This window comes from Drosophila nasuta, unplaced genomic scaffold (assembly GCF_023558535.2).
Source record: "Drosophila nasuta strain 15112-1781.00 unplaced genomic scaffold, ASM2355853v1 ctg20_pilon, whole genome shotgun sequence".
Classification (NCBI taxonomy): Eukaryota; Metazoa; Arthropoda; class Insecta; order Diptera; family Drosophilidae; genus Drosophila; species Drosophila nasuta.
In genome coordinates this window covers 222,231-239,161 of record NW_026869427.1, presented here as the reverse complement: position 1 = coordinate 239,161, position 16,931 = coordinate 222,231, and the positions used below count along the sequence as shown (strand labels likewise).

General features: G+C 45.5%; 2 protein-coding genes across 2 annotated transcripts; one reads left to right on the top strand and one right to left on the bottom strand.

Annotated features, from left to right (window-relative positions):
• The first annotated feature begins 8,918 nt into the window (after nt 1-8,918).
• LOC132797791 (uncharacterized) lies at nt 8,919-9,904 on the top strand. Its single transcript, XM_060809568.1, has 3 exons — nt 8,919-8,983; nt 9,097-9,395; nt 9,704-9,904. Exons 1-3 carry the CDS (start codon nt 8,977-8,979, stop codon nt 9,902-9,904), a joined length of 507 nt encoding a protein of 168 aa, XP_060665551.1. The 5' UTR covers nt 8,919-8,976.
• Nucleotides 9,905-10,823: 919 nt separating this feature from the next.
• Nucleotides 10,824-14,798, bottom strand: LOC132797788 (uncharacterized). The gene is made up of 3 exons (XM_060809567.1): nt 11,984-14,798; nt 11,575-11,930; nt 10,824-11,513 (listed from the first exon to the last, which is right to left on the bottom strand). The coding sequence occupies exons 1-3, from the start codon at nt 14,796-14,798 to the stop codon at nt 10,824-10,826; spliced, it is 3,861 nt and encodes a 1,286-aa protein (XP_060665550.1).
• Nucleotides 14,799-16,931: the final 2,133 nt, after the last annotated feature.

Sequence of the window (16,931 nt, the reverse complement as noted above, 5' to 3'; positions counted from 1 at the left end):
GGACCTTCACCGCTCGACACTCCAATTCAGTATCGAGCCCAATGACTGGTGAAGGCCACTGCGCTGGTGAGTGCGTCAGCCATTCAGGCCCCTGCCACCAAAGGCGACTGGCCAATAGCTCTTGCGGCAAGACACCGCGGCTCGCCAGATCGGCTGGATTGTGTTGGGCCAAGATTTTCATGCAGGAAATCTGGAAGCAAGAAATCGGCTGGGACGACTCCTTACCGGCGGATCTCACAGAGCAGTGGACCAGTTTTCTGCAAAACTATTCGTCCTTGCAGGACATCCGCATTCCCAGATGGACCAAGTACACTCCAATTCCACGGGTTTTGCGACGCCTCTCAGAGTGCGTATGGAGCCGCTCTTTAGCAGCGAAGACTAGAGTTGCATCTATCAAGACGGTCTCTCTACCTCGTCTTGAGCTGTGCGGATCTCTCCTGTTGGCAGAATTATCCGCCGCCCTCCTACCACATTTTCCCACCCCCGACGCTGAGACGTACCTGTGGACAGATTCCACTATATTTCTGGCATGGCTGGATAAGCAGCCATGCAAGTGGACCACTTTCGTGGCGAACCGAGTGGCCAAGATTCACTCGGTGAACGGCACTTGGCAACATGTTCGTTCCGGGAGCAAGCCAACCTGCAGGGTCGAACAACTTGGCGATCTGCGACAGCACTTCTCTCTTGCTGAAAGATGGTTTGAACACCATCTCGGCGGTGACGAAAAAGAACTCGTCGGACGTGGCCCGCCAACGAATACCTAGCGTCTTTGCGACACTAGCTTCGTCGATCTCGAGGAAGTCTGCACAGAGCAAGTGATCCTTAGGGATTCTTCTCAGCCCATCTTTCGAGTTCGAGGTCCACTTACGCAAAGGGAACCCAGCACTCTCGAGCGCTGTTCGAAGCTCATCTATAGCAGACACCGCCGCCTGCTTAGTGTGAGCTCCTGCTAGGACGTCATCAACGTACATATAATTGGCGATGATGTCACTAGCTAGGGGGTACCGGTCGCGAACATCACTCGCAAGTTGATGCAGAACGTGGATAGCCAGGTACGGAGCACAGTTCACTCCAAAGGTGACTGTGTTGAGTTCAAAGTCACAAACTTCTCGTCTCGAGTACGGAAGAGCAACCTTTGAAACCGGGTGTGTTTGGGATCCACAAGGATTTGCCGATACATCTTGGTGATGTCAGCGTTGAAGACGAATTGGAAAAACCTCCATTTCAGGATTTGAATGGTTAGGTCGGATTGAAGGATTGGCCCAGTGTGGAGGATGTCGTTCAGACTCTTCCCGTTTGAAGTCGGGCTGGAGGCGTTGAATACAACGCGAAGCTTTGTGGTGGTGCTGTCGGGCTTGAGAACAGCGTGATGCGGCAAAAAGTAGTTGCCGGAACTGTATGGGGGGACTTGAGTCATGTGACCCAAATCCAGATACTCTTGAATAACGGAGTCATATTGTTCCTTCAGAGAGTCGTTCCTCTTTAAACGGCTCTCGTTTCTCAGGAATTAAGCGAGAGCGGTAGCCCTCGAGTGACCCAGCTCAACGTGACCAGGATCGCGGATGGGAGCGTGACCATGTAGCGACCCGTTGAGGTTCGCACGGTCGTGGCGTTGAAGTTAGCCTCACAGAAAAGGTCAGATTCTTTCGCTGGGCTAGCCGGCAGGTCCTCCACCTCCCAAAATTTGGAGAGGAGTTCCTCCTATGGCGGAGTTCGCTCGACGGACAGTCGAGCCGAAAAGGACGAAATGGACTTTGAAATGGATCCCGACACAGGGCCAGTCAGGATCCAACTGAAAATGGTCTCTTGACCGAGGAGGGTCCCACAAATGTTAGGGTGAGAGCCGCCGAGCAGAATGGACGGGAGGATATCAGCGCCTAGTAGCACATCAATCTGCGAACTCTCAAAGAATTTGGGGTCTGCCAGTTGGATGCTTGGCAGATTTTCGAGGAGTGTTTGTGGGACTGTACATGAGGGGAGATTCCCCGCTAACTGGGGGAGGACGTACGCCGACGCCTCGATCTGCAAATCGGGTCTGACCGGGGAGCCAATTAAGAATTGGCAAAACCTTCGAGGCTGGGCTGCAACAGCTTGAGTCAGACCAGAGACGCGAGCTTGCACGGATGTATACGGCATCCTCAAGCGCTTGAACAACTTTTCTGAGAGGAAGGTGGCTTCTGATTCGGAGTCAATCAGAGCCCGAGCTGTATAGCGGACGCCGAGATGGCATACGTGAATAACAGCTGTGCTGAGCAGAACACCTTGTGTGTTAATTGCCATGAAAGATTGGACGTTAGCTGACTGGGTGGAAGTGGACTGTATTGGAGATGGAATGGGGGTTGTGACTGTCGGTGCCGGGCTCACTCGATGCAAGAGTGTATGATGACGACCCTTGCAAGTAAAGCAGCTGTGCGCACTTGTGCACTCGGCCAGGATATGGCCTCGTGCGAAACAATTTAGACACAGTTTCTGTTGCTTTATATAATTGACCCTATCATTGATACCCATCTGGAGGAATCGAGGGCACAAGCGAATCGGGTGATTCTCCCGGGAACACAACTTGCAGGACTGGGTTTTTGAAGTCACCCGACTCTCAAAGGAGTTGACCTGCTTGGCGACGAGGGCCTCCTTGCGTGAGGCCCGTGAAACCGTCGGAGCGCTCGTGCTGGCTGACACTTCCGCTATCGCTTCTAGGGTGCGATACCGCTCTAGAAGGAAAGCGTTCATGTCAACCCACGTTGGAATGTCGCTCTTATTTTGTATGGACTGTTCCCAAAGAGAAAGGGTCAATTTGAGCAGCCTCGAAGCACACAAGAAATCCTGGCAATCCCAATTCTCCGTGTTGATCCTTGAGTGCTCTAAGGCCATCAGGCACCCTTGAATGGTGCTCTGCAACTCCTGAATGGCTGCACCCGACTCTTGCCCAATGGCGAACAAATTGAAAAGGATTCTCAGCTGACTGTTCGCGAGCAACCGTTTGTTCTCGAAACGCTCAGTCAAACTGGACCACGCCTACTGAAACCCTTCATTGGTCAAAGGAGACTTCGACACAATGGGCTTCACCGCTGGTCTTGGAGTTGATGGAAAAGTTTCTCAACTTCCGACAGTCTTGGTTTTGGATGTAAATAGCCGTGAATAAGTCTCGGAAGGTGGGCCAGCGAGTGTAATCGCCTCCGAAAACTTCGGTGTCGCACGGAGGTAAGCGATACCCTGTGGACATGAACTGCACGGCTTGCGGTTGTACGGGTGTACGGGGAGTGAGTGCCTGGGAGGCATCAGCTATTTGCTCACTTAACTGAGCGGACCACTGCTCATAGAGAAGATAGCAGTAATCATATTTTGCCTGAATAGTAGGCAAGTCGTCTGTAGTCATTTCATCTGACATGACGCAGGAGCAAGCCTCGTACTCCTTCTCGACCTTGTCCCACAAGGCACGCATCTGGTCCCTCCGGACCTGGCACGTGTACAGCGACGGGCTGTCAGTAGAAGGCTTGTTAAGTCGGGCCGCAAAGTGACTGATACGGTCAGTCGCGGCGATGAACTTATTCAATGCCGAATCTACTACATTGTGTGACATTTTGCTTTGCGAACGAGTAACAATTGGCAGCCGAGGAATTGGGACGGAAGCAACCTTGGTCGTAGGAACAGACGGAGGTTTCGTCACGAGGATAAGAGGCTTGGTACCGGAAGTGGGCGAAACACTAGCTGACCGTACCTCCCTTCTGGTGTGAACCGGCGATGTGCTGGATGCACGAAGAGCCGACTCCTTCTTGGATCTAGGCAAAGGGGGGTTAATCGAAACTCTAGCGGCGCTAGTAGAAGGCACGGACAATTTAGCTTTAGTCTTATCGAGTTTGCCCGTTGACATGCTACGCACGGAAGATAGGAAGCAGCTGGTTTGAAAACCAGAAAATCACAGAAAAATATACCAAAAAAAAAAAATACCAAATGGAACTTGGTTTTTTTTTATCAGGAAACGGCCCAGATGGTGGAAACGAGACGGAACGAACGTCGCAACTAGTTAAAAATATACCAAACAAAAATACTGGAAAAAATACCACAGACTGCGCTGAGGTATTTTATACCCAAATGGGTATGGACTGCGGACACAGGCAACGAAAGCAAAGGGGCCGGGGGAAATTTTCCGCGACAATCAAGCAAATGATTGTCGAAAACAAGAACAAAAAAAGCACACAAAAAAATACCAAAAAAAAAACACAATATGCTGGAAAAAACACAAATGTGGTTAAAAGTGCGCTGGATGGAAAAAAAAACAATAAATAAATTACCACAATAAAAAATTATTTATATTATATATTTATGGATATGTGGTTGAAGTATAATTGTGTTTATATGTAGGTGTGTATATGTGTGTGTGTATATCTATGTATGTGGGACACTGGCTGGAGTAAAGCCTATACACCGACACTTGAGCTGGGAGTTGCTCTTAAATACACACACTAAATATATCACTTGGCAAAAAAAAATTCAAAAAAAGGGAAGGGTATGTCGAGTGCGACTACCGCTGCCCTGCCAATCTGTTACTTCACTCGCAGAAGTACTTATGCACGCTGTTAAGCATGCACAACAGTATGTACGTATGTATGTATGTATGTATGCTTGCACTGCGCTGCCAACGTCTAAGCAAGCGAAGTGCACGTATGTTTGTATGTAACAAAAAAGAGAGCGAGAGCAAGTGCGGCTGCAAGCCGATGCGGACAACAGCGAATGCACAAGAGTACGTGTGTGCGTGGTGAGAGAGCGCGAGAGCAAGCGCGGCTGCAAGCCGGTGCGCTTGCGGACAAAAGAGAGTGCACAAAATATGTGTGTATGTATGTATGTCGGCAATTACCGCGACATACGAACGTACAAAACGGACAAGAATTAAGCAAAACGAAATGCTGGTACACAGCTTGGATTTAAATTAATTAATTCGTATGCTTATGGATATATATAATCTTCTCTCTGGATAATTTACACTTGTCACTGCACTTGCACTTGCAAAAAAAAAGAAAAAAAACACACATGCATACATACATACGTACGCGATTGGCGGAAAAAACAGATACATATAATTATTTATTATATATGTACATATGTATACAGGCAAAAAACCATGGAAAAGGTCGTCCGAAGAAAAAAGAAGGCAATTTGGCAAAAGCTATTGGAAAACTTTTGCGCAATATGGCGGAACTCAGGGGCGGACGACCGTGGAAGAAGGAATACGAAAAAGGAAAAAACTAGTGGTACTTATCTGCGGATGTATGCTGGAATACCGATGATAATGAAGATCCGGCTCGAAGGGCCAAATGTTGACGTGGGGGCGCTGAAAGTACCAAAGATTTCCTTTTCGCGAAATAAAACACTCGCGGTTTTCACTAGTATATATATTTTGTATATTTTCAAACTTTCGGGTTTTTGGGACGCACAGATTTGGGGGGTGTTTGTAACCGATCGAAGAGAAACGTGGTTCAGAACTAACTATAAGAAAAATGCCGACGGCATTTCGACGATCTAATGTGCCAAGCTGCGCTCAACGGTGGTGAGTTGTGGGAGAGAGAAGCTGAGAGCACTGGAGCTTCAGTGCATTCTTACGCATGGAACGCATTGCTAGTAAGCGAAAAAGCTTTGAGTGCTTTTCGGTCGGCGGAGCGGAGGTGTGCCACTCACTTAGCAATGCGCTCGCATCAACAGTATGTAAAACTATGTACATCTATGTACAACTATGTATATCAACATTGTATCTTGTAAAACTCCCATAGTCGAAACATATTGAATTACTATATGAGTAAGAAACAATAAAAATTTTCTTCAGCCCTCTGCCGGCTGACGGATGAGTTCCTTATCAACAAATTTGTAATTGGAGAACGAAATATTGAATTTTTTAAGCTGATCATGAAAATAACATAAACAAGTTAGAAAGCTACAGTCGAATGTGCTCGACTGTGAGATACATACCTGCAATCCTTTTTAATAAAAACAAAATATTGCGGTATTATTTTCAAAATATACCAAAAATACTAAAAATATACCAAATGGTATATTTGGTATATCGATATAGTACCACATTCAAAATATACCATAGACGGCGCAATATACCAGATTGCCAGCCAAAGCAACTAAGACCCCTAGTAAGTAGGCGTTTTTGCCCATACAAAAGTATTTCTTTAATAACTTCCACAAATTTGAACTGATCGCAACCGAATTTTCAGAAATCATAAGTGCACCAATGCACTAAGCTGCCGGAATTGCGCATTTAAAGGGCAGCCTTTGGAGCATCTTATGATGTCTCTGGCATGCCCGATATATAGTGCGATTGTCGCGAGGGCCAACGCTAGACATTAAAATGGCTAGCAAAGTCCTTCAGTTGAACTGCCAGCACTCATATGCAGTTATGTGCGATGTGGGCAATATGATGTGTGAGAGAGGCAGTGTAGTGGCTCTGCTGCAGGAGCCGTATGCAACTGATGGTTGCGTACGTGGCATAACCGCGCATATGCGCGCTGCAACACCGAATTTTGTCATTTGGAATCATTTCGAGGATATAAACGTCATTCGTAGTTTGAGAACGCATCTATTGAAATTAGGGTTGTCGAAAATTTTAAAAAATATCGTATCGATGATATTTTTTTTATCAAATAAAATGATAATAATATTTCTAAATATCACCGAAAAATATTTATATATTTGATATTTTTGATTTTTTTTAATAAAAAGGTTTTTTCCTGGATAATAAAAAGAAAACAAGTTTTATAAACTTACATTTTTTAATTATATTTTTAATCAATATATATATACATACATGTCTTATGTCTTATATGTATCTAAATGTAACATCAAGCCCAATTGGCAGAATTTAAAGATTTTAAAAACACTCTTTGCTTTACGTGTATGTCCGTCATTCGGCTCCTAGCATCGCAAGCTACACATTTTATTGCGGATGCCAACCGCTCTGAAGGCACCGAGCTACCTGGAGTGATAAGATGTCGCATGGCCATCTTGTAAAGGCGCGGCATGGTCGCCCTATGGGATTTCCACACCTCCAGCGGGTTACATTCCCACGCAGCTTGGGGCAAGCTAAAGTATAGTTTCAGCTCCTTATTTTGCTCCGACACACCGCTCAATTCTTTTGTGATTGAGTGATTGTGTGCGCTCATGAAATCGTCAAAACAGTCTTCCGGTTTTGTGACATCGGAAATCTGTAAAAAATTTAAATAATTTATTTATTATATATTCAAGTATGTGTTTTTATTATAATTAGCAAAATTTTAAATGTTATAATTTTAAGCTTATTAGTTTTACTGATTAGTCAATTAGTTAATTTAAATTAAATTAAATTAGTTAAATTTTAACTTGATGACATACCCTTCCCTTAAGAGGCAACTTATTGATTTCAAGTGTAATTTCAGCAATGGCATCCTTTACCGCTAAAGGCGCCAAATATTTTTTTTTAAACCTAGGGTCTAAAAAAGTTGCATTAGTCTGCAACGCCTGAAACCTCCTTTCAGAAATTCTGATGAGCGCCTCCTTGGCTCGTTTGCCTTCCTTCGTCTCCATTTCCAATGTTTTAATTTTAGCTGCTAACATTGAAATAAGTGGTATTACTAAACTTAAATTTACGTAATTTTCGCCACTTATTTGCTCTGTTGCTTTTTTTAAAAGGTTGAAGGAGACTACATAAGTCTCGACATATCGTTAGCTCTGACACATTGAGCATTTCGGGGAGTCCTTTGACACGTTCTGATTTGTGTAGCAAAATAAGAGCCACCTTGTTGGCTAAGCCTAAAAAGGACTCCATCATGTTCAGGCAAGAGTTCCATCTGGTGTCAACATTTTGTATGAGGGTCTTGGTTTTTCCCTCGGGAATTCCCTCGTCCGTTTGGGCCTTTCTTAGTTGGTCCATCATAGCTCACAACGAATGCACTTCGCGGTGCCGCCTGTTATGTTAACATTCATTTTTCCCTTTATTCTTCTGTCAAATTTCAAATTTGATTTAAGTTTAAATTGAAAGTTTCAATCGACGCTTTGAATTTAGAGTGACCAAGGACCCTAATTGAAATATACCAATTTGGTATTTCTCATTACAAAAGATTCTTGAACAACCGTGAACTGGTCACACTAAAATTGTTTCGCTTTCTGCTCTCTGCTCTTTAAGCTCTCTTTCCTTTTGTATTTTTGACATAGAACGGACAAGTTGTACAGGTGAAGAAATATAACAAGAATTAATTTAAAACAAAACAACCACTCGCCTTATTTAATTGATTTAAATCTGGGAAGCCTTTTTCAACAGGTTATGGGCCCAGTCGTCGCAAAAACTCAAACAATTAAATAATTTGAAATTTCAGTGAATTGTGAAATTAACGAACGCGTGTGTGTGTGTGTGAAAGCACATTTAAAAAAAAAAAACGGAAACAGATCTTAACGAGAAGTACATAATTATAAAGAAGCAATTAAATTTTTGTAATAAAGTACAATACAAGTTTAATAAAATACAAATAAAAAAAAAAATTAACAAGGAAAATAAGTTCAAGAATATTTCACCCTTCCGTGGTGAAAAATATTCCGTATGGAAATTTCGTGTCAAGGCACTTTTAGCTGAAAATGATATATTATATGTAGTTGAGAAACAAAAGCCACAAGAAGTAGATGAAAGCTGGACAAAGGCAGAAAGATCAGCTAAAAGCGTAATAATAGAATTTTTTAGCGACTCTTTTCTTTCCTTTGCTGACAATAACTCGACTGCTAAAGAAATTTTTGAAAAATTGGATGCTGTGTATGAGCGTAAAAGTTTGGCTACACAACTTTCTGTGCGGAAGCAATTACTATCTTTTAAATTAACTGGCGACACTCCTCTCATTATTCATTTTAATAAATTTGACGAATTGATCTGCGAATTAATGGTATCGGGAGCAAAAATCGAGAAGGTGGATAAAGTAGCCCATCTTCTTCTAACATTACCTGCCGAACAGCATCAACATGGCAGGTGAGTTTTGCTAAAAATTGTGTAATAAAATAAAAATTTTGTGCAAGCTGCGCAAGTGTACCGCGATTATTATTATATTATTAATTATTATTATTATTAATTTTGCATCGCAGAGAATAATGAGTCATCGCGTCAGGGAGAGGCAGAGCCGCTATCGCCACCGGATGCACCGGAGCCACTGCCAATATTCCTAAATCAATCGCGCATTAGCCAAACGCTTGGTTGGCTGGAGGAAATCACTGAGAATTCAAACGATTCAGTATTGGCACACGTAGATGGTAAATTGACCACGATGCAGAAGGAGTTGCTATTTACTCCTCAGCAGCAGCAGCCGGAAAGCACAATTGTATACGCGCTGACTGGAAGCGAAGAAAACATTAAAAATATGCTGCATGCGGCAGAAATGTATGGAGTTAAATCTTTCTTTGTACACAAATATTAAACACAACTACCGCACAATCCAATTGTCAGTTTAAAAAAAAAATAAAAAACATGTTTAGATTTTGTTTTGAAATTCAATTTATTTAGGGATTGCGCTTTTGATGCACATGTGCTATAACCAATGGCAACGGGTCTTCGGATGGTACCCCGCGCCGTGAGCACATCTACCACTCGGACCTTGGCGTCGGTGCCTGGACACGTCGTCAGCACCCGTCCTAGGCGCCACTCGTTAGAGGGGAGGTTGTCTTTTTTTATGACGACCATGTCACCGATCCGAAGGTTCCGGGTAGGGGACTGCCATTTCGTCCTTTTGTGCAGCTCCTTCAGGTACTCATCTTTCCAACGTACACAAAATTGTTGGTGAAGAGCCTTCAGTCGCTGCCATCGATTGAGGATGGAGGTGGCCAGTTGGTTAATTGGTGGTTCCAACACCGAAATAAGAGGGCCACCTATGAGGAAATGGCCAGGAGTGAGCGCTAGTAAATCCGACGGATCCTCGGACATAGGGGAAATCGGCCTCGAATTCAGGCAGGCTTCGATCTTAGCGAGAAGAGTGGACAACTCTTCGAACGTATATTTCGAGGTGGATGTCGCCTTGTAAAAGAGTGCCTTAAAACTCTTTACGCCGGCATAATCCACCCATATGCGGGGCGCCCGGCGGGTTGAAGTGCCAGGATAGGCTCTTGTGGGCGTGTTGTGCGATGATGCACTCCCTCGTCGCTTCCAAGAAGTCGTTGGAGATCACCTTGTCAGCTCCAACGAAGGTTTTCCCGTTGTCCGAGTACATTTGGTGTGGACACCCGCGCCGTGCGATGAAACGGGAGAATGCGGCCAGGAATTTCTCCGTCGTGAGATCCGATGTTGCCTCCAAGTGGATCGCCTTCGTGCTGAAGCACACGAAGACGCAGACGTACCCTTTGGTGATGATGCAGGCTCGGCCAGTGTAATTCTTTATTTCGAATGGGCCGGCGAAGTCGACTCCAGTGTGCGTGAAAGGTCTCGAGTAGGACGCCCTTTCCTTGGGCAAGTCCCCCATCATTTGGGTCTGCAATCTCTTCTTGTAGATGACGCAAACCTTGCAGGAGTTGATGGTGGATTTAACGAGGACCTTCAATTTTGGAATCCAGAATCTGGAACGGATCAGCCGCATAACGACTTGGTTACCCCCATGTAAGGATATACGATGGGTGAAACGAACCAGTAGTCGTGCAAAGGACGAGGAATACGAGAGGATGATTGGATGACTCTCATCGTAACGCAGCGAGTGGGACGCCCTCAGACGCCCACAGGCCCGTAGAATCCCCTTGCCATCGAGGAAAGGGTTCAAGTTTCGGATTGAACTTGAGGAAGGAACCTGCTGCTTGAACTGCAGACATTGGTATTCTTGTGGAAAAGTGTGTCATTGAGCCATGACGATTAGCCGCTCTTGGATCCGTGACAGCTCATCCGCCTGGACCACGGTAGAGCTTGGAACTGCCAACTTCCGACTCCTGTCGATGAATCGGAGAACATAGGCAGACGTGCGCAGTGCCCTGCCAAACTCAGAGAACTTGCTCAGGAAGTAGGGAGTCGGAGGTAACTTAGCGACGCTGCACTTAATCCGCTGCTCCAGCAGAGTCTCCGGAATGGGACTTGGAGATGCTGGCCACAAAGGATTACGAATCAATTCTTGTGGTAGGACACCACGGCTTGCGAGATCTGCCGGATTGTGCTCGGATCGCACATGCGACCAGTTCTTGGCGTCGCTGGCTTGGACGATTATGGCCACACGATTGGCCACAAAGGTTGTCCATCTGCAGGGTGGCTTGTTCAACCAGGCGAGAACAATTGTTGAATCAGTCCAAAAGAAAGTCTGGAAACTTTCTGCTGGCAGATTCAGGAGGAGGGTTGCAGATAACTCAGCCAACAGGACTGCGCCACAAAGCTCCAAACGTGGCACTGAGAGAGACTTGACAGGAGCCACTATTGTCTTCGCAGTAAGGAGATGTGTGGAAACCTTGTTCGCCGTCTCCACACGGACATAGATCGCCGCTCCATACGCCCTTTCTGTCGCATCACAGAATCCGTGGTACTGGAGCTTCACTCGTGTCTGGAATTGGACCCATCTTGGAATCCGGATCTTTCCCAAAGCAGGATAGCTCTGGAGGTACTCCTTGAATGAAGATCTTGGCTCGGATAACGAAAGGGTCCAGCCACCCGGCTGGGTCGAAAAGCTTAGCGATTTGCGAAAGCACTTCCCTCTTCGTGTAGGAATCCTGATGGGCAACTTCTGGTGGCATGAAGAAGAACTCGTCATCGTGAGCTTGCCACCTGATGCCCAGAGTTTTCGCCGTACTGGAGTCTTCGAGTTCGAGGAAATCTTCTCGAAGTAGATGGTCCTTTGGAATGTCCTTCAGCACGCTCTTATGGTTCGACGTCGATTTCCTCAGCGGGAAGACAGCGCTGTCCAGGGCTGCACACACTTCCGCAATGGTCCGGATGGCCTCTTCTCTTGTGTGTGTCCTCGCTAGGACGTCGTCCACGTACATGTTGGAAATGACTCGGCTTGCGAGGGGATACTCCAAGCGTATGTCATCAGCAAGTTGCTGGAGGACTCGTAGAGCCAGGAAAGGCGCACACCGAATGTCACTGTGTTCAACTCAAAGTCACGGATCTCACCGTCTGACGTGCGAAACAGAATTCGTTGGAACGGTGTGTGCTTTGAGTCCATGAGGATTTGGCGATACATTTTCGTTATGTCCGCATTGAACACATATCGATAGTATCGCCATCTGAGGATCTGCAACGTGAGATCCGATTGGAGAATGGGCCCTGAATGAAGGATATAATTCAGACTCTTGCCATTTGATGATGGACAAGATGCGTTGAAAACGACCCGCACCTTCGTTGTGGTGCTATCTGGTTTGAACACGGCGTGGTGAGGCAGGTAGAAATTAGGAGTCGTGACAATCGCCTGAGGCGATATGGGTGTCATATGACCTAAGTCCACGTACTCCTGGAGAACGGCATTGTACTGTTCCTTTAGAGAGTCGTTTCTTGACAAACGATTCTCGTTCTTGAGGAATTGAGCCAGCGCTATAGATCTGGAATGACCCCGTTCAATGCCATCGGGCTTCCGGAATGGAAGAGTCACCCGATATCTGCCACATTTGCTACGAGAAGTAGTCTTAACGAAGTTTTCTTCGCAAACGAAGTCTGACTCCTTTATCAGCTTCGCTGGAATATCCTCCACCTCCCAAAATTTGGAAAGTAGGCTGTCGAGCTGTTCTTCTGCTTGGATGGCGACTCTTGTCGAGAACGCAGAAACAGTTGTCGACATACTCTGGGAGACGGAGCCGGTAAGAATCCAGCCAAACACGGTTTCCTGCCCAAGGAGTGAGCCACAAATGTTTGGCCGGGAGCCGCTCAAGATGACCGACGGAAGGATATCCGCGCCAATTAGAATATCGATCTGAGCGCTCTTGTAGAAGTGTGGATCTGCCAGTTCTATCGCTGGTAGATCCTTTAGGAAAGTTCGCGGCATATCGAAGGAGCGCAGTTTGCCTGCCAACTGTGGAATTACGAATGCCGAAGTCTCGATATGGAGCCTCGGCTTCGTCGGAGAACCAATGCTGAAGTGACATAACTTCTGCGATTGGGCCGCAACTGCGTGATTTAGCCCGGATACCTGGGCTCGCACGGACTGGAAAGGCAACTTAATGCGTTGGAACAAACGCTCAGAAATGAAGGTCGCTTCGGACCCGGAATCAAGTAGCGCACGTGCGGTATATGTAGTGCCCAAGTGGCAAACATTGATGACCGCCGTGCCAAGAAGGACATTCTGAGCATTATTGGCAAAGAAATTCTGCACATTTGTTGCCGTTGGATTTGGAGTGGACTGTATATTGGACGATGAAGAGGCACCATTGTGGGCAGTGTCACCCCGGTGGAGAAGAGTGTTGTGCCGCCCTTTGCATGTAAAGCAATTGTGCGCACTCGTACACTCTCGGAGTTGGTGACCTCTTGCGAAACAGTTTAAACAGAGACCTTTCTGTTTGATGTATGTCATTCTCTCGTTGACCGACATTTGCAAAAAACGCGGACACACCCGGACAGGGTGATTCTCCTTTGAGCACAAGTCACACGATTTGCCTTTCGGAGTGACTCGGGCCTCAAAGGAGTTGACTCGCTTCGAATTCTGCGGACGGGATGGTCCTGCAGTCGCGATCTGTGAGTTGGCAGTCTGTTTCACGTCCTCAATCGCTTCGAGCGTACGGTAGCGCTCATTGAGGAACGTGCTCATATCCTGCCATGCGGGAATTTTCGCTTTGTCCACCAACGATTGCTCCCATAACGAGAGTGTGAGCTTGGGGAGTTTGGACGAGCAGAGGAAAACGAGGATGCAATCTGCGAACGGGCTACAGACGGAAATGTCTGAATGCTCAAGAGCGGTCAAGCAACGCTGAATCGTGCTCTGCAGCTCCTTGATAGCTGCTCCCGACTCTTGGGTAACCATGGACAGGTTAAACAGGATCTTCAATTGGATTGTTATTAACAAGCGCTTGTTCTCAAAACGTTCGCAGAGAGCACCCCAAGCCGACGCGAAACCATCGTTCGTCAGCGGAAATTTGGCTACTATTTCATTGGCCTCATCTGCGGTCTTCGAATTCAAATGGAAAAGTTTCTCAACCGGAGTCAACCTTGGATTGTTGACATAGATGGCCGTGAAAAGGTCACGGAAAGTCGGCCACCGCAAGTAATCCCCACGGAACACTTCGGTGTCGACTGGAGGGAGCCGGCAGCCACTGGAGTATACAGGAGGAACGGATGCTTCACTCCTGCTGGACCCGGAAACCTGGGTAATTTGCCCCTTAACACGGGCGAGACACCGCTCGTACACTGCATAGCAGTGATCGTATTTTGCCTCCATTGCCTGTGTGCCTTCACTGTCGCCGTCTTGATGCAGCGCATCAGCGCATGTGGAATAAGCGGCTTCGACATTGTCCCAGAGGACTTGCAGCCGGTCACGACGGATTTCGTACGTGTGTACATTGTCATCTTCGGCTGCAGGCCCTCTGACCCGACTCTCGAATTGCACCAGTCTGTCAGAGACGGCGACGAAGTTGTTGAGAGCCATCGCACGGGTTTTGCTAAATTTAGCATGGACGGAACGGGTAGTTGCCTGACTACGTAAAGCAGTCGAAGATGTACGCAACAGCGGAGTCTTTGCAGAAGCAGACGGCGACGGACGATCGACCTTTACTCGGAGTTGAGCGGCAGGTGTGGCGGATTTGGACCCCGAAGGAGCGGGCGAAACGGACGACAGGCGACGAGATGTGGTCGGAAGCTTTAACGAGTGTTTTGAGTCCTTTTCGCTCTTTTGGCTCTTGGACATACTATGCTTCAGCAGTCACTTTAGAGTCTTTTCTCAACAAAGACTCACGGTAAAGCGGACAGCCGAAAGCAAGCACAAATGGAAAAGAACTTCGGCTGTCACAGGATAGTGAGCAAAACCGACACAAGAAAACAGACGAGAAACAAAATCGCTGTTGGAAAAAACAAACAATGTTTAAGTAAAACACAAACAGCAGCGTGAATCTTTATTTCTCGGTGTGATTGCTGCTGTTTATATATGTACGTATACGGAAATGGATAATATATGTGTACGTGTAATAATGGATTGGTATATATAATTTCACTGTATAAGGAGCATATACGGAATGTATATGTAACGTGTACGGAAGTGCACGTGTATGTATGTGATAATATATATATATTATATGCAACAATGGACTTGAATATACTGTATAGTATCAATATATGAGGAACGTATATACGTAGTGTGTATGTATGTGAAACAGTATACGTATCTGTATGGGTATGTATATAATAAATATATATTATGAGTAATACTGGACTTGAGTATATAAGTATGTAAGTACCATATACGGAGTGTATATGTGTGTAAGTGTCGTGTATGGAAATGTACGTGTATGTATGTGTGTTGTGTGGGGATGTATATATGTCGTATGTATATGTGTATATATATATATATATATGTATATATATATATATATATGGAGTGTAGTGGATCTACGCGCGTTTGCTATGAGAGGGGCAACTCTCTTGTTATTTTGAATATAACCAATAGAAGAGAGATTGCATACACAGGAGTGTGTTAAACAAGTATGAAAGCTACAGTCGAGTGTACTCGACTGTGAGATACCCGCTACCCATTTTGAATAAAAGCAATATATTTTGCGGTATTATTCTCAAAATATACCAAATATACTGCAAAAATACTAAAAATATACCAAATGGTATATGTGGTATATCGATATAGTACCGCATTCAAAATATACCATAGACGGCACAATATACCAGATTGTCGGCCAAAGCACCTAAGACCCCTAGTAAGTAGGCGTTTTTGCCCATACAAAAGTATTTCTTTAATAACTGCGACAATTTTAATCTGATCGCAACCAAATTTTCAGGGATCATAACTACTATAGTTATTACTGTATATACCAAAATTCGTAACTCTAGCTTTAAAATTACGCTTGTTATTCGATTTTTTGATTTGCAGGGGCGGAAGTGGGCGTGGCAAAAATTTGAAACAAACTTGATCTGCGTGCAAACATAACAAATGCTGTCGAAAAAAAATTATAGCTCTATCTCTTATAGTCTCTGAGATCTAGGTGTTCATACGGACAGACGGACAGACGGACGGACGGACAGACGGACATGGCTATATCGTCTCGGCTGTTGACGCTGATCAAGAATATATATACTTTATAGGGTCGGAGATGCCTCCTTCTACCTGTTACATACATTTCCTGCCGGCACAAAGTTATAATACCCTTCTACCCTATGGGTAGCGGGTATAAACAGCCAAGATCGTCCAGCACGATCTTCACGATATCCAACCTCGATCTAATTTCAACTCAGAAAAATCCACAACCTGTCCGGCTTGCAAACCACCAGCAGAGCCAACGCGGTCCTTCTGCAGGCGCCATTTAACTGCAAACATCTAAAATTCAAGCAATTGTTGTTGTCCTCTTCTTCGAGACTTTCGTCGCGGCAAAACAAAATTGGCGTGCGCTAGCTGCTCGTTTGCGAGGCAACCGCCCGTTGCAAAACTTCACATGCATACACATACTGATATAGGCGAGCATGTAGATACATACACGCATACATAGAAACGAAAACAGAGCGCAACGAAATACACCCGTGATCATCGATCCGCAATTGATCTGCGACTGAACTGAACGCTGCGCGCTGCGTTCGAACTTCGAATTTTCGAATGAGCCGAAGAGGCTCTGGTGTTCGAATCGCAGCGCTCGGCCCGACTGGGGTTGCAATAATACTGTTTTTAATGATACCTTTTGGTTGTATGACGCATCTATGTATTGTATGGTTAGTGATAATACTGTATCAATGTACCAGAAAAGCCTTTAGTAAATTTAGAGTATTTGGGGTTATTTTGGTATATTAAAAAAATATTATATATTTTGCCTTTATTCAAAAT

Bases quoted from the DNA above. Each gene is read 5' to 3' on its own strand.
- LOC132797788 (XM_060809567.1), bottom strand. From the start codon at position 14,798: ATGTCCAAGAGCCAAAAGAGCGAAAAGGACTCAAAACACTCGTTAAAG. The intron at 11,931-11,983 runs GTATCCCCTCGC...ACGACGTCCTAG, and splicing joins GCTGATGACATACGCTTGGA to CGAGGACACACACAAGAGAA. The intron at 11,514-11,574 runs GTACCTCCAGAG...GTCCAATTCCAG, and splicing joins CCAAGATCTTCATTCAAGGA to ACACGAGTGAAGCTCCAGTA.
- LOC132797791 (XM_060809568.1), top strand. The intron at 9,396-9,703 runs GTTAAATCTTTC...ACCGATCCGAAG, and splicing joins ATGCGGCAGAAATGTATGGA to GTTCCGGGTAGGGGACTGCC.